This window comes from Squalius cephalus (assembly GCF_949319135.1).
Source record: "Squalius cephalus genome assembly, chromosome: 5".
Lineage (NCBI taxonomy): Eukaryota > Metazoa > Chordata > Actinopteri > Cypriniformes > Leuciscidae > Squalius > Squalius cephalus.
The window spans coordinates 24,185,262-24,208,991 of NC_137126.1; the positions used below are offsets into that span (position 1 = coordinate 24,185,262).

Consider the following 23,730-nt stretch of genomic DNA (forward strand, 5'->3'; position numbering starts at 1 on the left):
CTTTTAAAAAGGTACAGCCCCAGTGACAGCTTTCGTACCTTTTTTTCTGAGAGCGCAAAACGCACAAACATATCCTTCTAGCGCATGTTTACAAAGAAAAACAATGGAAAAGCTGTGCAGTGGAATATAATGTGTTATGAAATAAATGTTATATGTGATTAATTTAGTTTATTAATTGGCATATAATTTATTTAATTAAAACACATATTATTTAATATAATTTAAACAAAACTGAAAGCCCTATAAAAAAACACACACACTTACACATACACAAACCTTTATAAAACATGACTTTGCTCAAGATTAGATGTGTAAAGTCTAATACCGTCCCCTGAGACTGGTTTGCCTGTAAACTTTTATCACAAGGTCGTCCTCTTAAAACAAAAGAGACTCCTAATTACATTTCTATGCTCTCTGAATTGATTAATCACCTAAAATTAGCTTCTTAGCATCTGGGTGAAGTGTGATATAACTAACCGCTGTTAACAACTCTTCAGCCATTATTTCCTTAATGTATCCATGACTCCTCTGGCTTAATGCGCAGTGGTTTCATTGATCCAAACTGAACAATGTGTGCTTGTAAGAAAAAGAAGAAAAATAACAGAATAGATACATTTGAGAGATTAGAATGAATTTAAGCAGTATGATCATCCATTTCACATCCTTTCAGAGACCCATGAATTGAAAAAAAAAATAAAAGAGAGATTCTGGAGAGGTAAAAAAAAAAAAAAACAGCTCGTAATTAAAGTTCTTTTCATGGTCACAGCAAATCTCAGAGATAATGTCATGTGTGAATAGCAGCCTATTTAATTGTTCATTATTATGCAGTCTTTTAAGGTTAAGGCAAATGAAAAGAGGCCAAGGTTGGTTATCAAGACACTGAATTGAAGATTGCACATGGTTGTTCAAAAGACAAACGTCTTTTCTTTTTCTTGCATTTGCCTCGCTCTGTCTCTCACTCTCTCTCTCCAGTGTGTTTCCACAGCCTGTCCTCGATAAACCCAGACACTTGCCTGAGCAAATGTGACATGCCCAGCTTCACACACTAACCTTGAAAAGGCAACTGGTCCCTGTAACTTGAGATTACCATAACCTCTCTGTGCAGAAACCCAAGGGACGAGTGAATACAATAGGGACGGAGCCTAACCATTGCAGTTTGTTTGTGTCTTACAGGGTGGCAGAAGGGGGTCAGCAGGATACGAAGATCTTCTAGAAGGTAAAAATGGCACAATTCCAAAGGGCATCACCACATGTCAAAATGACAAATGTCACATGTTGAATAAGGGAGCAACCCTGGTGGGCTAACACTCTTGCACGACACTTACACGCACACAACTTCCAGTCTTAAAGGGCATGACTGGTCTAATAGAGGAGAAACGTGTCATACTCTGAAAGGAACAACATATCATGCTTTGTATTTCTGTTGAAAGAGTTCAACTTTTCTGTTTAAATCAGACTATATAGTTGGTATTTATTCCTACAATACAGTTTAAAAGTTCATCTTTTTATTTAGCAAGGACGCATTAAATTGATCAAAAGTGACAGCAAAGACATTATGTTACAATGGATTTATATTTCAAATAAATGCTGTTCTTTTGAATTTACAATTCATCAAAGAATCCTGAAAAAAAAACTTTTCAACTAGCCTGGCTAACGTCAGACCTCTTCTCATTGAGACGTGGTCTGGGAACCACATGTTAATTTTCTCGTATTTGAGGCGTGGTCTACGAATGCCCAGAGCCATTTATTGGGCGCTATGAATGTCTATCAAATGCGCCTGTACGTAGCTCATAGCCAATCGTTTCAATTATACCAGATGACGTATGTAGAGCGACAGAAATTCGACGAGGAAGAAGACGAAATAAACTTGTGTTCTAAACTACTTAGAACACTATCTAAGGCTGCATCGAAAGGTAACTTCGCGTCTGATGCCATGTTGGATCCATAGATATAAACAAACTGCTTCGGTGTGTCGCATAGACGTCGTCATCATCTTGCTGCTCCCTCCCCGTTCTGTGATTGGTTCCCTTTTTGAGGGGAAAATCTGGTCCATGGTATCCATGGTATCCAGGCTGCCTAGCAGCGTGAATAAAATCACACTGCGCTCAAGGCAGCATGGGGAAACCCAGGCTAGTTTTCAACACTGATAATAATAAGAAATGTTTCTTAAAGGGGGGGTGAATTGCTGTTTCATGCATACTGAGTTTTTTACACTGTTAAAGAGTTGGATTCCCATGCTAAACATGGACAAAGTTTCAAAAGTTAAGTTGTACATTTGAAGGAGTATTTTTGTTCCAAAAATACTCCTTCCGGTTTGTCACAAGTTTCGGAAAGTTTTTTTCGAGTATGGCTCTGTCTTACGTAAGATAGAGCGGAATTTCCTTATATGGGTCCTAAGGGCACTTCTCCGCGGCCGCGCGCGCACTCGCAGACCAGAGAGAGAAGAGAGCGAAAGCAGTACGTTACCTCAAAGCGCTATGCTCGGCTTTTAGGGAAGTCAGTGTCACCAAAGAAGTGGGTTTTTGGTTGGCAGGGCAAGACAACCCTGCACAGATTCCCAAAGAACCCAGCGTTAAGGGAATAGTGGATAGAGTTTGTTTTTTCGAAGCATCAACGGAGGTTGTGCACGACTCTTTGTTCCCTGCATTTCGACGATGATTGTTTTATAAACAAAGCCCAGATCGACTTATTTGCAGATCGTCTAATGCTTAAGGATCGAGCAGTCACGGTGAGTAAACTACTTCAAATGTCTCTCTGTGTTGTTGTTAGATCAGTTAGCACAGCTATAGCACACCGCCCACACGGCCCGCCCACAGCCGCTCGGTTTTTTCCGGAAAGACTCGGTACAGCCAATCTTTAACTTATAAATATAATAAAACTAAAGACGTTTTGGAGATATGAAGGATGCAATACTACTCTATAGGTACTCAAGATTAACAGGATTGAGTGAAAATGAGCATTTCACCCCCCCTTTAAGCAGCAAATCAGCATATTAGAATGAATATGATAGTCAGAAACAGTTTTGAACAGTAGTGTATTTCAAAAAATACCATGATATTTTTTTTGTGTAATATTAAGGTACTTTTAATCAGTTATTCATTAATGGCATAAAATTACACTTTCAAATAATTTATTCCAAAAGCAGTTATTTTTCATAAGCTGCATGCGTTTTTGAATTGTGATATGTGAGCCTCTATTAGTCATATTTTTGGCCTCGACGTCATAAAACTGATGATGCTCCAAGCACAATAAAAATACCTGCTCTGCACTGAACAGAGCAATAACATTTAAAAACGCCTTTACATTACAGCTATGTGCTAACGACTATTAGCGCAGTAACATTTGCTTGTCTGGTAGTAAATGGATCATTACTAATGTGCTACTTATTAGCTCACCCCAAAAATAGTGCAGCGCTCACTCAGAGCGTATAATTATGGCGCAGCAGTGTTATAGGATAGATTGATATTTGTGGAGGCAGCTAATGTTTAGCCTTCTGACTGAGCACCCATCTGCCAAACCTAAATTAATATGGCCTCAATGTACAAGTGAAAATCTTTCATTTTAAAAACTTGCAAAACAGCTTCTTTTTTTTTTTTTTTTACCCCTTCCTGTTTTTGACATTTTAAGAATGCAATAATGTATTTCATTCTGTAGAAATAATTGCATGGTAAGTTTGCACTCAATTTTTGTTATTTGGCTTTAGATAATACGTTATACTGTACAGTATGTACTTCTGATAAAAGCAGGTTTCTCAGAAAACACAAAAATCTGAAAAATAACTTCAGAGGTTGAGTAGATTTTCGTTCTTGATGCAGCTGCCATCTTGAAAAGCTTGTAAAATAAAAAAGTCACACTCTTGACATAGGCCATTATACTACAGGGGAAGCATCATGAGGAGATGACTTTTGCAAAAAAAAAAAAAAAACCTTTTTGCCAATTATTTTAGGAAGGAGACAAAATGTAATGCATCAATGAAACAGCACTCAGACTTGGAGTGGCCATTCAGAGCATCTGAATCTGCAAAGGAACTGAAATCACATACCATGTAGTACCCTTCATGCACTTGATTCAAAGAAAACCAAGCAAATACCTTAGTCTGGTAAATGTGGGCACATGTATCTGAGTTTGTGCTGGTTTGCTACATGTTGAATGGTTATCTGCATGCCTTGTATAAGTTACAATGACATAATCATTAATCACAATTGTGCCACTGACTTATCCAGCCATAATCATTCGCAAACAGCATTTACTTCCAGGTCGCAAAACATATGCACTGTTGTATTACGTTTGAAATGCCAATAAGGCTTTGTGTAAATGAGAATCTAATGAGTGACCCTATATGATTTGCGAATTAAACTGGTAAGTCTCGGGTATTGATGATGCTTCCTGCATGAGAGCTCTTCTCATCTCCTGATATTGATCAATGTGATCATGCATTTTTAACAGTCTCCTATTGATTTGTGGAGATGGGCACTGTACACCTGTTTAATCTTCAAACAGGTTTGGACTCAAATGAATCTGTCAATATACATACCCAGCAAAAAAAAAACAAAAAAAAACAATTACAAGTGAGATAATGGAATTTCTTTCTGATTTAAGACAGAATTGAAAAAAATGATACAGTTGGTATACTGTTGGTGAAAAAGCTGTACATGCCTATTAATGTATTTTTATTTTTTACTATTTTCCTCTTATTAAGAGTAAGTTAGTGACACAAAATGTTACAATAAATCAAAGCCAATCTATATTTCAGCTTCTTCAGAGTTGCTACTGTATTACTCGTCAAAATGGGTGCTTTCCTTCCTAACCAGTCCGTAAAACTAAATAGGCTAATAGATAAAAAGGAATTAATTAAATACAAAAATAAAAGTAATAAAAGTAATAAAAATGTGGTTTTGTAAATAAACAGATTTTTTTGTTTATTCTACACTTGTTTATTTTTTTGTTTATTACTGTTTCATTCTACACATTTGAGCCTTTAGAATAGATTAAAAAAGGTCAAACCTGTCCAGACTTGGTGGTGTAGAAAAAAAAATCACTGTAGTTTAACTTTTAGTGGTCTAAGACTCATTGCATAAAATAAGACTCTGTTCTGTCTCTGTGCTGGGTCTCTTCTGTAATATGTTGCTATGGTTTAATATATCCTTATGCAACACAGACATATCCGCTTTTATGGACAAGAAACCAAACAGACTGTCCTTCTCTATATGGTTACTAAGTGGTGAGTGCTTCCTCCATTTGGTGGGGAAATAGTCCATGGCCATTCAATTATCAACAAATATCCTGAAATGGATGGTGGAATTGACTTCTTTAAAAAAAGCAATTGATTTTTTGCACCACTGCTAGACACCCCGAATTGGAAACTTTCAGGATGGATTGCTTGACCCAAATAAAACGTAGTATACTATATCAAACCCTAAACAGACCAGATGTTGTCTAGAGACAGAAATTCTCTTGTGCTGGTACATGCATTTTTATTTCATATAAAAGTCAGCTGTCTAGTCAGATGTTAGTCTGACCAATGGAAAACCAAAATAGACTATAAATAGAATTGGTAATTAGTGAAACCACACAAATTGACATAAGCAAAGATTAAAGAACTATTTATACCTGATCCGATTTGTCTAAAAAATATCTTTGTTGGTGCACACTAATGTATTTAGGTCGATTCAGTCAGGTTGAATAGTTTTAACTTTAACTTACTCAGGTTATTTAACAAAAAATCAAAAAACATTTGAAATATTTTCTTCTTTTAGTTTATGAAATGTGTTTATTCCACATGACAATGAGTCAGGTGTGCTTTATTTACTGCCATAAAAGACCATGTCTAAGTGTGCATAATGAGATAACATCCATTGATTGCGTGGCTATGCTGGTTTTAGAACTCCTATTCAAATGAGACTATAAGTGCATGTGACTGTCGCTGAGAGTCGGAGGTCACTGAACTGAGCAGGCTCAGGAAAGAGTGAATGAAGCTCTATCTTTATGAGGCTGGCCAAGGTGATAAACAGGCCATGATATGAAGGGGGAGGGTGGTTTGATAAACTGGACCATTCCTGTTATTGCACTGCTTGCAGAGCCCAGCCAAGGGCTTTGACCTGAGAACGACCATCAGTCTCACTCCATCTCTCCTTCAAATCGATATTCACCTTCATGAGGATTTATGACTGTGGTTGCGGCTTGCTATAATAACAGTCAAACATGAAGACACACCAAGCCAGTATGTTGTGTTGTGGTTTTGTTATTGATGAGCAAAATGTCTAAGAATAAAGAGATTGCATGTAGCTGACCTTATCTAGCATCACTTCATGAAAGGTAAGCATCATGTCCTGTTTCTGTTTCGTATTATGAACTGTTAATATTTTGTAAATTGCATTGTAATGTGCATTGTCTAATTTGCCTGAACATCGTACAACATCTAAACAAACTCAATGTTTTTGAACGAACTGGTTGAATGACTGATTCAATGGCTCACTCTAAAGACAGTAGGTGTGTTTGGCATGAAGCCGCACTGCACAGACTGATTGGTGTATGAAATCAAAATACCACGAGAGCCATTAGAGAACAGACAGGTCCGTATGCTTTCGAATCACTCTCGTGGTACTTTGATGTCAAAGACCGCTTCAAGTCGAACACACCTAGTGAATTGTTTTGTTCCTACAGTATATGAATCAGTGTTTGAATTAATTAGTTAAGCAAATGATTCAATGACTCATACATCATTTTTGATTGATAAGTGTTTTTGAACGAATCGGTTCAATGAATGATTCAATTACCTATTCATAAAGACAGCCAATTGTTTAATCAGTATTTGAATGAATTAGTTGAGCAAATGATTCAATGACTCATACATGAACACAGTAACACATTTCATTTTTGATTGATAAGTGTTGTTGAATGAATCGGTTCAATTAATGATTCAATTACCTATTCATAAAAACAGCCAATTGTTTTGTTCCTAAATGAATGTGTTCGAACGAATCTGATTAATGATTTAATAATGCTTAGACCCATAATCTATCAGTAATGTTCAGTATAACTATTAAATAAAGTTGTTTTTCATTATCTCACTGAACATAGCCTATTCATCACATTAAAGGAACTGTTTACCCAAAATTGAAAATTGTCATCCCCCTGAATTCAAATTTGAATAATGCATATTGAAATTACACTAATGAGATTTGAGAGTGACTACTGAGTATATTGTTGTTGTTTTGTTTTTGTTTTTCATTTTTGGAGCTTGACAGTGCCTTCATTTGTGTTCAGGGGAAGAAAAGTAAGAATTTATACAGGTTTGGCACAATGGTTGGTAAATAATGATAGAATTTCTTTTTTGGGTGAGCCATTCCTTTAAAATCATGACAGTAATGCAGCAAGGCCTTTGAATAATGTGCCAATAAACTCTTGATTTGAAAACCTGAGGTTATATTTCTACAAAGAAGTTTAAAGAGAGTCTGTTTCCATTTAAACTCCTCGATCATGCAAATATCGCCTCCACACTGTGATATCTTTCGCTTAGTGCATACTCCATCTTACTGAAATGATAGAACTAAGCTGCTTAAAACAGAGTCCAATGTGAATAAGTTTATAGGGCATATTAATTCACAAGGAGATTTTTGCATGCCAGAGGTAAATTGAAGAATATCTTTAAACTTATCATAAAATGTTTTGTCAGGTAACCTAAAAATGCGATTCATGTGGGACCATCCAATTGAAGTGGTTTTAGTCATCCTGAATATAAGACACTATTAGGTTACACCAATGAAAATATTTTTAAAGATCACATCAGATCAGGTAGAACATGTTTCCTTAAATAACACCACCTTATTTTGACTTTTTTTCAATGTGTAAAAGAAGGGAAGCGACAAATCAGTAATTATTTCTCACTGCTTCCAAAAAAAAAGTTCTCTTTTTGAGGATAAACAAACCACAAGCAAGCAAGTAGAGCTCACACTGAGTGCAGGGATGAATCAAGTCGAGTTGAGAGTTTCAAACTAGGTCAGAGAGCACACAAGGATTTAGCAAAACTAGAAGAAAGAACAGTAGGGGGAACAGTGGGACCTGGATGAAAGTCCACGTGCCATCCCTGGTCAGGCAGTGCAAATGCTCCTGTTATGCAGAGAAGCCAGAATAGCTACTTTACATCATTTCCACCATGGCACGAGCTTGTCTCACATTCCAGGCATGCACCAGCGTTTTCCCTGAGAGACAATGACCTTGCCAACACATGTCGTATAGCAGCCCTTGTCCTTTGAGGAAATCTTGTTTCCATTTCCCCAGAAACACTCGCTGCACTTTGGGGAAGATACAGCGTTGTTCCCCTGCAGCCTTCTGATTGGACAACCCGAGGCCACCACCTGGCTCTCCGTACTGATAGAAACTCTGCCGGGTAAGCATGTTTCGGTGTGTACATTGTATAAAGGCCCATAAATCAGCGCTACCTTTGCCATTTGAATTATTCAGACTGTTCTATTAAATGTGAAGGCATCAACAGTGTTTGCGCTCATTATAAAATGACAACAAAAACTGACTCTCTCTGGGACCGCGTCCTAGAGAAAACTAAATCGAATAAATAAATAATCAAAATAAATAAATAAGCATAAATTGAGGGGGGAAAATAACTATGTAAAACGATAGAACAAAGAGTTGTTTGTGACTGCCAGGAGAATTTCCATAGCATATGCAAATTCATAAAACGCTGCATGTGAAAAGTTATCATTAATAATGACCAGGATGAACAGTTGAGAGTTACTTGCCGCAAGTGACAAGTGAAGTTTTAAAGTAGTTGAGACGATAAGCCTGCAGCATCTGAATACTTTATCAACGGTTTGTTGACAACGTGTTTAGAGAGAGTTTTATTTATTTATTTTAAAGCACAAGCACATCCTGGCAGTGAGCAAAAACTCACTTTGTATTTGTTCAGCAACTATACTCTGTTTTTGGTTCTGACTTCAAGCTTCAAAGATCATCTTTAAATGAGGATAAAACTGCATCCTTATCTTATTTTGAGCCAGATGAGTCACTAAAATGCAACTTCTGCTTGCCAATTAAAATTAATCTAAGATTCAATCAAAGATTAATCATATTAAAACATACAAGAACATTACATATTACAGATAAATTACAGCAGTAAAGGGTTATTTTTTTTTTTTTTTTACTTGCACATGCAGTTGGGGCAGTAGTCCAGCCCTGTACAATATGAGTAAATCACTCGCATATGCGGCCAAATTTCACACTGGGTGACTAAAAATTGATTTAATTACCCAATGGCTAGTAAATTGTACAATTTCAGTCACCTGAGAACTGAGAACGCCCTCTGTCACTTTCTCTCACACAGAAAGCCGTGTCCGACAGCACGCGAATACTGAATTGAGATCTCTTTCACGTCTTCTTGCACTTGAACGGACAATTTCACACAAAATTAACATCGGTTCACATCGGTTATGTCTTAAGTGAAAGTAAACAGTCGAGAATGAAAATGCATAAAGTGACAGCAGCAGCTGTTAATAAAACAACAAAAGACTAACTCAACGCTCTCGACTTAACTTTTGTAACTTTACTAAGGATTCAGATTTAATTTATATAGTGAAGACTATGCAGTGTTATTTTACATTTCATTATTACATTTCCGATTCTAACTTGAAAAACCTGAAAAGCACTGTTTATTTCATTTGTATCTTTGTCCTATTGTGTTTATTTGTACTATTGCTTGTAGTTTGATTATTTGTTCTTATTTTGTTACAGACTGTTTACTTGTTATCTTTTATTATATTTATGCAGATTTTACTTCAAAAGTTTAAAAAGTTGACAAGGAGAAAATTGAAACCAAATGTCTGAGAAAATGTCAGTTCACAACTTATTAAAGAGGTCTCTGTAACTTCTTTGGTGTGTAAAACACATAAATAATTTATGTAATGTAAAACAAATCAGATTGTACTGTAAGTCAGTGTAGTAAGAAAACATATGCCAGGAAAATAAAAATACTGAGCCGATGCTTGGCACCCACGCAGTTGGTGTGCCTTCATCATTGTTCAGTTAGCAGGCCTTACAGAAAAAACCTCAACATTCACATCAGAGCAACTTGAAGTCTCTGCATCTCAACTTCACATTTCTCAAAGCCAAAACATAAGGAGGAATGATCCGTGCTTTTGTGTTGCATGGCAACCTGCTTAGAACTGATGTAGTTAAATATGGCCAGGGTTCAATAAGGGAAAGAAAGGGATTGAGCGAAAGGGAAAGATAAGGGCACAGGAAAACATTGAGTTGTCGACAAGATGGAAAAGTGCTTTTTCTTGATATCTATATAAGATTTCTAGTCAAATCCTTTGTAGAGGCAAGAAAAAGAGTCATGGTTTTAAAGAGGTCAGATTCATATTTTCAAGTTTATATTTACCTGTAATGTTTTGACAGGGGCCAGCAGTTTGTTTTTTTGTTGTTGTTCTTTTACTAGCAAGCCAATTACAGCTACAGTATATGTGCAATTCAATGAAAGACACTGTCTTTTTAACTGACTTTAAAACCTATTTTGGTTTTAAGACAAAAAATATACGTAACCAAAGCCAGCTGTTCTTATAAATAATCAAAACCAGATGGAAAATAATTTTTCATTTAGTCAGTTTTTCTTAGCTATGTAACACGCAGGGATAGAATACTGCACATGATTTGTTTAAAGTGAAGGTGAAGACATATTGAGTTGTACTTATGGCAGGACATCTTTTAAGACCTTAAATGCACAGATCAGCACAGGATGGTATTTTATGCTTAATGGCAGAGGGATTCATTAAGACACATCTTTGCAAAGGGGAGGCAGAGAGCACACGTCGATAAGTACTCTCAAAGCTGGTGTAAAACCAAGGGTAAATTTGATTTGCCATTTATGACCGGCGTTAACCCAGTGCTCTGTAAATAAACTTTATGGCACAGTTGGTTTTAATACTCCAGCTGTGCATCTTAAAACGTGGACTGCAATCATCAGAAAGTGGGAGAAAGAAGACTTTTTACCTGCGTTTGACTTTTCAGACTGGCCAATGACTGAAAAGTGATTTCGGATGAGTGGTAAGTGTACAAGCCAATCACATGTGCTCAATCTCTTATTTACAGAAAAGTGTCCTAATGTGTCCCAAAGTGTTCCCAATGTGATCTCATTGGCAATCATCTGCATTCATCTGTAAAGTACATACACTATCGTTCAAAAGTTTGGGGCTAGTAAGACTTTTTTGCAATGTTTCATGTCTCGTATGTTCACCAAGCTGCATATATCATCAAAGAGACAATACAGTAATAGTGTGAACTATTATTATAATTTATTATTATTTTAATTATTATTAATATGTGTTTTAAACACTATTCACACCTTTTGTTGTGTTCTCTCCCTTTTTCAAATGACTGATGAACCATGCAGTTCGATGCAGATCAGAGGTTAACTAGATGTACCGCATGGCGGTACAAAATATGACCGCCGCTCAGGCCTGCACTGGCTTTCCACAAAAATAAATGACGTGGAGCAATTTGGCTGTATTGCGTGTTTATGTATATACCTAAAAAAAGTAGTAGTATGTGCATGTCTGTCTGTGTGTGTGTGTGTGTATGTGTGTGTGTTTGTGTATGTGTGTGTCTGTGTGTGTGTGTGTCTGTGCGTGTATGTATGCGTGCGTACATGTGTGTGCGCGTGTGTGTTTGTGTGTGTGTGTCTGTGCATGTGGATTTGTATGTGTGTGTATGGGTGTGTGTCTGTGCGTGTGGATGTCAGTGTGTGTGCATGCTTGCGTTTGTTTGTATTCCTGCATGTCTGTGTGTGACAGTATCATCCTAAACCAGCAACCCTTCGCTCAACACCACCATCTACAGGCCGATGAGTGTACAGTCACTAAATGTGCACATAAATGAATTTATTTTATACCCCCCCATGGATGAAATTCTACGAAACTTAGCATACCCCCAGAGGATGTCAAGTTAATCATACACATGAAATATGGTGCAGTTCTGAACATCTCAACTGAAGATAGGGGCGATTAAAGCAGAATAATATTGCATTTTCATTTTTTATGGGAAGGGGCGCAAATCACAAATGAGTGATTATGGGCTAGGTTGATGTGGGCCCTTAAGACCAACATACCATAAAAATGTCTTCATCCTCGGTGCCACGGTTCAGGTAGTTATTTAGGAAAAAATGCATTTTTTGGGTTTGGGGGGGCCCAGCGCGGGGGGGGGGAGTGGCCCCCGGGGACCAAACTAAATTTTTCCGTAAAAGTCTAGTGGGGCTACATGCCCACCAAATTTCATGTTCCCCGGTGTTTCGGTGTCCCTGGTATCGTTGACGGAAAATTCAGTAGATGACGAAAAAAAAAAAAAAAAAAAAAGTTTGACAATCGATTATGGGCTAGGTTGATGTGGGCCCTTAAGACCAACATACCATAAAAATTTCTTCATCCTCGGTGCCACGGTTCAGGTAGTTATTTAGGAAAAACTGCATTTTTTGGGTTTCGGGGGGCCCAGCGCGGGGGGGGGAGTGGCCCCCGGGGACCAAACGAAATTTTTCCGTAAAAGTCTAGTGGGGCTACATGCCCACCAAATTTCATGTTCCCCGGTGTTTCGGTGTCCCTGGTATCGTTGACGAAAAATTCACGGGGGGCCCAGCGCGGGGGGGGGAGTGGCCCCCGGGGACCAAACAAAATTTTTCCGTAAAAGTCTAGTGGGGCTACATGCCCACCAAATTTCATGTTCCCCGGTGTTTCGGTGTCCCTGGTATCGTTGACAGAAAATTCACGGGGGGCCCAGCGCGGGGGGGGGGAGTGGCCCCCGGGGACCAAACGAAATTTTTCCGTAAAAGTTTAGTGGGGCTACATGCCCACCAAATTTCATGTTCCCCGGTGTTTCGGTGTCCCTGGTATTGTTGACGGAAAATTCAGTAGATGACGAAGAAAAAAAAAAATAACTTTGACAATCCCTATATGACCGCTTTCGCTAGCTACGCCGAAGCCTCCGGAGATACTCATTCTAAGCGGTAAACCAATCAGCGCTTTTTGGAAGGCGGTTTTTAAAGAAACCGAAAGTTGAAAAAAAACAGAGCTTTCAGACATATTGTGAAAACAGGTGCTGTAACCATGTAAATTATAAGAAAAATAGTTTTTGAACATTAAATGATGTACACATATGGACATCTAGTAGACCCCATAAACAAAAATATGAAATTGGAAATGAGCATAATAGGGGCCCTTTAAAACAACTGTTTTCTGTTTTATATACAAGTAATCAGGGATGGGCAGTATTTCAGATACATGTAGGCTATTTAAAATACGTATTTTAAATACAAAATACTATTTTGTATTTTGTATTTTAAAGCCTTTGGAAAAAATCAAATGTATTTTGTATTTAAATACATTTAAGATGAGTATTTTTGTATTTTCAAAATACATAAAATACTTTTTGCCAGTCAACCTCTTTATCAGGGTATTGATTTTGTGCATCAACTAGTTCAGACATTCACTAGCTCCGCATTGGATCAGTGATTTTTTTCTTTTATTTTTTTCTTTTATAAGTTGAGAATGTCATGATCAATTCTACTTGTTGATTAAAGTTAAAATAGTGCATTATTCACTAAAAAGAGCACAGACAAGTGGGACAATTGCGTAAGCCATCAGTCTTGACCGGTTGTTGATTTTTATCAACTATCTTGTCAAATGTGTTTAAAGGGGTCATATAATGGTACATGCACTTTTACAAGTTGATTGTACTGAAATGTGTGTTGTCAGTGCCTGTACACAACCATCATATAATGATAAAAATCCATCCAGTGTTTTTTTTTATTTATCTCCTTATATGTTTTCCCCCATCTCAAATCAAGCCATTCGATTTTGTGACGTCACAAAATCGACACCCCTCCCACGATTGTTGATTGACAGCAGCGTTTCAACACAGACCCGCCCTCGCTCGTGAGCGAGCTGTCAATCATAGTCCGCGCGGACCGGCGCGGTCATTGTTGATACGCTGGAGCACTGTCTATGAGCAGAATGGCGTCTAAGCAATTGTGGTGTTCTGTTCTTGGGTGCAATAAGGAACACAGCAGTCATTTTGATGTTCCTAAATCCGAAACGCTGAAGACGCAGTGGCTGAGTTTGTTTTCGAAGGGAATATTCCCCACGATCAACGTCAATGCTTTCATGTTTGCGAGAATCATTTCACACACCAGACAGCTTTACAAATGAGGGTCAGTAACGTTATAAAGCTGGTTTTGCTAAGAAGCTGCTACTGAAAAAAGGATCGGTACCAACTATTCGTGTTCCTGCTGCACCTCCAGAATAACTGAAGTGAGTGTAACGTTTTATTAACCTTTATATTAATATTTATATTAATCTTTGCAAATCGCTAGCACACTTCACAATGAATGCGGCTGTTTACACTCAGGGTACATTACGGCATGTTTTCTATGTACGACGTTCTCAATATAATTCATAATCCCACGTTTATAATGAACAACGCGTTATGGTTATTGTGTTATTAAAACTGTGTACGCAGTATGCACAGAACAGAGGGGCGGGGTGAGCAAAGCTCATTATCATTTAAAGACACATGCACTTAAACGGCGTGCTGAAAACAGCTGTTTTTTACCAGGTAAAATGAGTGTTTTCTTACAATACTAATGAGAATTTTTAATTAAAGTATATTACAAACTTTTAATTTAGACCCTAAAGAATCATATTAGCTTGTACAAAAATAGCATTATATGACCCCTTTAAAGCATTACTGCATGTTAGGGCTGGGTGATATGACACTACATATCATAGAGCTGATATAAAGTGTGAATTGATGGAACGTTTTCTAAATCGTTTACATAGATGGGCCTATTTGGTGGGTAAGCAAATTTTTCCATGCAGCTTTTAGTGGGCAGGAATTATTGGAACGTTGGAGTGGAAAAACAAACACTGATGAATGATACACCACAAAAATCTTCAGGGGCCCGTTCTTCGTACGTTGCTTATTACATCCGAGATCAAATGACACATCCAAGATGATATCATCGTGCGAATCATGATCTGGCTAACTCGGTTCTTCGAACACACTTGCCGGATATGATTAGTATAGCTGGATTGAGTTATCTGAGATAATTGCGCGTTCATGCTAAGTTTAAAAGGGGATATGTATCGATAGTAGAAACATTGATCAGCAATGCTGCTATTGGCTGCTCAGCGTGGCCAAAGAGCGCGCTCAGTTTTTCTCCTCAGCAGAGCAAGAACTAATAGTCGAAGTTTATTCGGAATTTTAATGTTTAATCAAAATGCCAGGGAACACCTCAAAGTCTGCAAAAGCCAGGAGAGAGGGCTGGCAAAAAGTAGCAGACAATTTAAATCCGTTAGAAGTGGCCATGTTAGATGTTTTTATCACTTATTAGCCTATCTTTTTGTATTTTAATAATTGTATAATTACTTTGTTCATTGTAATGTCAGTCACCACACTAGAACATGGGAACAAATAAAAGTGAAGTACAAAAATATTCTACATAATGGTAATTTTTAGTTATATTATAGTCTCTTTTATAAAAGGCACTGTTAAATAAATTGTGTTCTGTTTATAAAAGAAAAAAGAAAAAGAAAAAGGCTGAGAAAAAAATAGAAAAGATCTTAGTAGCCTACACTGTAAAATAATTTTTGCTGCGTTAAAATAAGTCTGTATAGTCATTTCAACTGTTAAATCTTGAGTAATGATGAATTGCTTTGACTTGTGAAAGTGAAAACGGATAAAAATATTTTGCCATGAGTTATTGATCACATTTTTCCCCAGTGTAGTTCATTGTAATGACATTGTGTTTTCCTCTTTTGTGCACTTTTACATAATACACCAACACTTGTATCTGTTCCCAAGAAAGTGGTGGCTGAAATATGTGCAGTAAGTGGACATTTTCTAACTTTCCAAAGGAAAGAAAGTATAAGACTTTGTAATGTCCATTTGTTTCCATTGCACTGGACAGTGAATAAACTCTCTCAGATAACTGTCATAAGGAGGAACTAGCCTACCTGCAAGTGCATAAATAACTTTACTTAATTTATACTTGTATGCTTTATGGCTGCAATATAAGTTGCAGGATTCCACATCTACAGAAAGGCCTACAGAAGAGTCTGCACAGACAGAGGAGATAGGCCTACAGGTGGGCAGTGTATAGCCAACTTTTCCTTTTTATTTGTTGCATGAGGCATGTGTCTAATTTCTCTTGTTGCAGGCACTTGACCACTGGCTTTTCTTTACAAAGAACAATTGAAATAAAACTCAAGGAACTAAGCATATTTGTCTTTTATTAAACATTTAATGAAAAGTGTTTTTTTTTTGGCAGTTGTGTAAAATGGCACATGCAACAATGTCACAGGCCCTGTCAGGTGTGCAACCCTCAGAATTTTCAGACACTGACATCTTCCCTTTAGTTAGCCAAAGTTCATTTCATTGTGTGCCTTTGTCCTGGCTAGAGCTGCATTGTAACTGGTTTGGGTCAGGGAATGGGGTCATAAAACACCTGTCTGCAGGCAGGGACATGTCATACTCACCTATGAAAAAATGCAGTTCTGTTAGGATCAGCATAAGTGTATGTAATACAGTGAGCTTGATATTTAATTGTGGAACTTTTCTTACCACTTTCAAATAATGTGCATAAATGTGAATCTCTGAAAATTCTTAAGTCATGAACAGATCCTGGCCATTTTGCTTTCACATTTGTGATATGGAAGATTTTAGTCAACTGCCTTTTTTTTTATTTGATATAATATTACTAATCTGGAATATTAAGAATCACAATAGTAACTGGGCAGCACATTTACATTGTGAATCCCCTTTCTGTTCACATAATCCCCTTCATTGAGGCCTTGATGGCAGTCTATGGTAGCCTATAGTCTATGGTACCAATCACGTTAGTGAAGCCTGAGTGACATATCTGTAATCGGCATGGTCATGATTGTATGATCTTCATAAAAAATTATGATAGCCTAAGAAAAAAATAAAAAAATAAAAAAACACTGCTTTACAACATTGGGTCTTAAGTGGCTTGGAAATGCCACAAAAAAAAAAAACTAAACCTGTCTTTTAAACATAAAAGCGGCAAAAAACGACAATCTCACGAATCACGAGAAAAAATATATATCCCAGAAAGAAAGTGCACTATCGCGCTGCGCTGGACTTCCCGTATCAGCTCCGCTTATGAAGCCGGGATCTAATCCTGTTAACATGAAATAAGCTGCTCCCGAGCAGGTTTAAGTTTGCGCACATGTTGCTATGACAGCAAGTCCAGGATGAGCGTCGAAGAACCAAACAATCCAAGATCATGCCAAATCGCCAACAATCAAATCCAGCTAACTGAGTTAGCGATGTACGAAGAACGGACCCCAGCTCTTAGTTTTATTGTACATAAACAATAATAATCAAAAAGGGGTAAATAGTGTAAAATGAATCTAAATTAATTCTAATTTTAAATTTTAGATACACTTTCTAATTTTAATAAACTTATGGAAACAAATAAACTTTACATAAAATAAACATAAAATTACTTAAAAAGCATTGGACTACCTGTAAAAAGAGTTTGAAATTCAGTTTATGCTGTGGAATCAAAACTGATATTGAGAATTGTGAAACCATGATATTGTTACTGTGAAGTAAAATTGAGATTTTGGTCATATCGCCCATCCATATTCTTTGCTAGATAGCAGAAAGGGTTCCCACAGTTTTACATACAGTATGATTTTTTTAATAGTGTTCACCACAAGTAATAGACTACACTGTAACCAGAAATGAGTATATAAATGGCTGCTATTTTGCATGTTTATTTGTAATTGCCAGAAAGAAAGAAAGAAAGAAAGAAAGAAAGAAAGAAAGAAAGAAAGAAAGAAAGAAAGAAAGAAAGAAAGAAAGAAAGAAAGAAAGAAAGAAAGAAAGAAAGAAAGAAGGCCTGTGTAGTTTCTTCATTCACTGTGAGCTGTACCTGCACTGGATGGCCAATTTCACATGTATTTTGTGTATTTTCAAAATACAAAATACTGTATTTGTATTTAAATACATTTTTTCACACAGTATTTTGTATTTGCATTTTAAATACATTTCCATGTATTTATGCCCATCTCTCCAAGTAATTTATACCTGTGATTTATACCAGTCTTTAGTATCTTCAATATCTTACTGACTAGTGTACTGTGCATAGACAGGTTTGTATAAACACTGAAACATACATTATTAATGTATCGACAGCTTATAAAACATAAGCATTTTAAGTACAAACAACTTTAGAGACATACGAATGTTTTCATTTTAGGCTAATTAATAGTTTTATTCAATGACATTAATTATATGTTCAATGCTGTCATTTTTTACCAAATTTCCATCCTGTTCTGAGATATTTCTGGTGCCATTTTACAAAAATATCTATAAAATAGCTAAACATGACTATGCAAATTAAATTTTATATAAATAATATATAATATAATAATTTATAATATAATAATAGAGAATCCATAATGATTTTTACATTTCTAAAGCTATTCTAAAATTTCGATATAATAAGTAAGATCTCTCTGGTTTTTGGCACTTGCTGTTTCCCTCTATTCTGATGTAGAACTATGCAGATGAAATTGCCAGTAACCAGCGAAAAAAGATGAGCAATCTCATCTTGAAATAAAATTACGAGATGGCAGAATAAAATATAAGATGTGAGACAATCAAGGACAAGGGTTTTCCACAGAAATGAGAAGCAGATGATGGGGGTAAAAAGTAATCCAATTAAGCAGCTCCCAGGAGGGAGGTCAGCACAGGACTTTATTAGGGTTCAGAGCAGGTCATTAAGCATTTATAACACTTCGGAAATGCAATTATATGACTACGAGGGACGTTTCTTTTGGTTACCATCCAGTGGCATTCAGCTGAATGACTCGAGAAGCCCATCAGTCTCTGTGGCTCAGATCTGTCAGAGGTGTTATGACGGCCTTTCTAATGCGTTCTCAAGCTTCTGGGGTAAAAAGACACTCACAGAATGTCTGCACTGTCTGCAGATTAGTAGCCCAGGGCTCACATTGATCTCCAGCAGCATGAGGAAGGTCTCAGTCCATGTTGTGGGGCTTATTGCTGCTACAGAGTTTCTGTAGCCCGATATATAATTAGATTAATACTATTAAAAAGGTGTGTACAGTTTTCATCTGAGTTTAAGAAATGATTTGATACACATTTCAGCTTGAAAAACATGCAAATGTCAGGGGGGGTTTTCATCCGAATGGCTGACTCAAACAACTGTAATCTATTAAAGAACAAATATATTACATGAAAAGGCCACCAGCGTGACACTGGCAAGGCATCAATCCAAAATAGCACACTGGCACTCAGGAGAACACTTCCTCTCAGCTGAGGTATGCTAATTGCCTTATAAACAAGCATTGTAGCATTGTTTCGGGTGCTAGCTTACAGATAAAAAAAAAAAATGTATATTCATGTTCACTCTTCATCCATCAAACCTTTAAAAAGACCAGGCCTGCCAGGCCCATTTACTGCTGCCAAAAATGAAGCCTTGTCTCTGGCGTTTGGCATATTGCACCTGACAGGACCCAGGGCAAAGACCGAGAGCCAATTTCAGCTTCTTGGCAGGGCTGCATTGAGAGTTCAGTGTGGCCTTGCTGAAAGGTGAAGGATTGTAATAAAGAAGATGTGAGCTTTTAATATTAATGTTAGCAAGGGTGAAAATGGAGATGTAGGATCTGGTATGAACAATTGAGAGGGCACTCAGAGAGGTCTAGAGTTTGGAGAACTGCTTGCCCGCTGGGTCGTGCGGCTCTGAGTGTGTGCTGAGTGCAGGTCATTTTGACTGATTGAAGATTGTGGGACTAGCAAAGGACGCAAAAATACCCGAGCACTTCAATCATTCAATATTTAAATGTAAAATAATATTTCAGGCTCAGTACCAGCTCAGTTTAGCTCACTTGACAGCATTTGTGGCATAATGTTGACTACAACAAATATATATATTTTTTAGAAAGGTACAAATTGAGGTTTCTCCATTTGTGAGGCACTTCCAATTAAAGTGAATGGTGAAATGGAAAGCACTTAACATTAAATGTAAAGCCTTTAAATAATTTTTATAGTTGTTTTAGGGTTTATGGCGTCACATTGTCATAACAAAGTTTAGAAGAAGTCTAGTAAGTGATTTGTTTCACAGTAAAATCGTGTTAACACATTTACATCTTGTGGCTATACTTTCGAAGCAGTATTTTAATGCTTATGAATCAATCAACAAGTCACAAGTGCTCTCGAGTCTCGACTGAGCTGAACACGGAATATTTCTTTAACACAATAAAAGGGAAAACTATCAAAAATGAATCTACGCTACAATTTCAATACCAATAAACTGTGCACTGCAGCGATTAGGTGATTTTGAGTCACTCTCTGATGCAGCCAATGCCCTTATGCTCAGAGTCGGAAAAAAATCTTCCCCTATTGATTTCCTCTTTTGCCTTCCTTTGACACAGGCAGACCTCCTAAGGGGAGTTTCCTCATGCCCAGATGCCCCCAGTAGCTTACTTTAGGTCATGAATCATTCAAAGCATCTTCTGCTGAATAAAGACCCACGGCAACAGTGCAAACAGACAGCACAGGTTCAGAAGTGTGGTTGGCTCTGCTTTTAGGCACGCAGAAGAGGATATACAAATGTTAAAAAAATTGCGTGGTGAATAAGACTTTTGATCTTGTACTGACTGTTTTTAAAAGGAATACATGTATACTGTACCTTCTATCAAAAAGAGGTTTACAAAAGCCAAAAATGCTTTTAGCAAAAAGGGAATTCATGACTTCAAGAGAACCAGCCTAAGGAGGTTTACTAGTCTTAGCTCAACTTGGCTAAGTTGGTGTTAAGCTGGTCTATAGATGGTTGCCCAGCCCATGGCAAAGCTGGTTTAACCAGCTGGTCTTCCATACTGAACAGATTAAAAGTGCCTGCACCACCTCTAAAACCATTACAACAGACAATTCTAACCAGTTTAGGGAGGCTAAGAGACCAGCTAACCACTTTAGGAATTTTTCAGCAGGGAATGTAAAATAACTATATTTTTAATATACTCAAAAGCTTCCCAAAATGAGATATATGCAAATATCTCATCTGTAATCATTATGACTGGTACTATATTACAGCAATAAAACGCAATTATATTGCAGGTCTGCATGTACCAATCTCCTTTTACTGAACCACAAATCTTGATTTAATTGAACTGAAAAAAATTATCACGGTTTTAGCATTGACAATAATATGAACTGTGTCTTGAACACCAAATATTAATATTAGAATGATTTAGAATGACTTCTAAAGGATCATGTGACACTGAAGATTGGAGCAATGGCTGCTGAAAATTCAGCTTTACAGGAATAAACTGCCTTTAAAAATAGATATTCAAATACTGTAGAAAAAAATAATAATAATTCACAATATTGCTGTTTTACATTATTTTGATAAAATAAATGCATCCTTGGTGAGTTAAAAAAAAAAATCCCACAGACCCCAAACTTTTAAACGTTAGTTTACATGGACATTAAATGTTGGCAATTAATTGGAACTGATAATCATGAATAAAATATAGATAATAAAATATTAAATTAATATTAAGATATAAAAACCAGCAAAGCCTGCACAATTGCTGAAATTTGCCCAAAAGACAGATCTGTAATCATGACAATGGCAGCAATAAAATGTATATTTATATTGCATGTCTGCCCATATTAACTCAGAGCCAATTCATTGTTGGGCCATTTCAGCCATTATAACTTGCCCTTTTAAAAGAGAGCAGCAAAAAAAATCCCTGTGACACTTGGGCATTGCATAAGCAATCAAAAAAGAAAAAGCTGAAAATACCACACTCAAGAGATGTCACTGCCCAGACTAGGTCTGTTGGAAATAAGCTCAACACCCTTGGCAGACACAAAAAAGACGCCCACACACACACAGAGACACACAGACAGGCTGCAGCAACTCTGTGTGTGTAGGAATCCCCTCTCTGCCTCTCTGAGCTTGATGTAAATGAGCCTCTGGTGCGTTGATAATAATTAATGATAATAAGAGGAATGATGGATGACGTTGCTACTGCGCTAGCAGACACAGCAGAAAAGTTCTCTGCTTTTCCTTTCTCTCTGTAACTCGTTCCCCTCCTCTCAGCATCCAGACTATCCGTCCGCAATTTTATCTGTCAGGCCTCTCAGCACACCAGCCGATCTGGATGGCCACAGGCAAAGCAGCTGTCAGCCTCACGCTCTCGCTTTCGTCTCTCTCCATTTCTCTCTCCTGTCCTTGTCACTTTCTCAGCATTCATATTTACGCTCCCTCTTGCTTCCTCTCTCGCTATTTCGAGAGAAGATATAAAGTATGGTCCATAGATATCCTAATGGAAAAAGTGACAGGGCCTGGTTTTGACCTTGGCTCAATGGAAAAATGCACCTCTACATTTTTGCAGAACTCCAAAAACAGAATTCACTGCAGTTTCCAAATGAAAATAACACCAGTGTCAGTAAAACACTAACAACTTTAATTCCTTTTCAGATCAATTATAATTGCAGGGGCTTGATTAATAAATGATTGATTAATAAAGACTTATTTTCATGTGGCTGCTTGCACAATACTATGTAACGACCCCCACTTTTCTCAGAAGAAAAAGTCATACAGGTTTGATGGTGAGTAAATGATGACAGAATTTTCTTTTTTGGGGGGGGTAACTATCCCTTTAATGTTCACACACACTCTGTCAAAATGTCCATCTCTCTTATGCAGACCAAAAGCAGGTGGTTCTTCCCCACCAAGAGTAGCACAATATCCCAGAGGAAACTTTAGTTAGGATGGAGCTGGATTACATGTGGATTAGTGTTCCTAATGGCCCTGATCTCTCCTAATTCCCATCAATCCTTCTCATCTGAAACATGAAGAACGGAAAGAGGAATCCCAAAAAACCCAGCTTACGCAAATCGTAAATTTCGGTACGCACTGAATTTTCTGTATAACAGAAAGGCAAAGCCGCGCGGATCAATGACATGACGTGCATATTTTTGTGTCCAAGTGAATTCTTTCCTTTTAAAATAATTTGATAAATTCATGAGATGTATCCCTTTATCGCTATAAAAAGTATCTAGTTTGAATTCATTTTCAGTGCATTCAAATAATAAATATTATTTTAAGTTTTGGCACCCACAAAATATCAGGTGGAGCAACCGTATGTGCAAATGAACAGACTAAGAAACCTATTTAAAATGGTGTTTTAATAATAAGAAAATCGTGTGAATCTTGAAACCTTTCATATAAACAAATTGTATATATATAAGTAGTTTTAAAGATGTTGAGATTAAAGTTTAAATCTTTTAAAGCTTTTGTCCAGGAATTTGTATATTCTCAAATGTCAGGATGGGACAACTGCAAACATGGCTCTTTTATTGTGAATTGATAAGGTAATAACAGTAATCATGTTAATGCGGCATCTAGAGGAGAAAACGTTTGTAGATCTCTCTCAAATACTGATAAAATCAGCTACTTTCAAGTATGTGTAGGCTGGTACACTTTCCATGTCTGTGGTACAACCAATCTAAAACTAGGAAACTGCTATTTTATCATAAACTTCTTTATTGTATTTAAAAATTACATGTATGCACTATGAGCAAAAAGTAATACAGGCATCCAAGTAGGAGCCTGTTCAAAGTCAGGTGGTGCAACTGCAATGAATGTCCCTATAGAGCTGGTAAGTCCCGCCC

At 37.1% G+C, this 23,730-nt stretch overlaps 1 protein-coding gene across 3 annotated transcripts in view; it reads right to left on the reverse strand.

Annotated features, from left to right (window-relative positions):
- Window positions 1-23,730, reverse strand: part of tmem8b (transmembrane protein 8B) — a 149,312-nt gene that overhangs the window by 115,850 nt on the left and 9,732 nt on the right. For 2 of the 3 annotated variants that reach the window (XM_079871423.1, XM_079871421.1), the window contains exon 2: window positions 1,051-1,209. The exons of the other annotated variant lie outside the window; for it this stretch is intronic. In XM_079871423.1, the coding sequence (XP_079727549.1) occupies window positions 1,051-1,150 (100 nt within the window). In that variant the 5' untranslated portion in view covers window positions 1,151-1,209. The remainder of the gene's footprint in view (window positions 1-1,050; window positions 1,210-23,730) is intronic. 3 annotated transcript variants of the gene reach the window in all.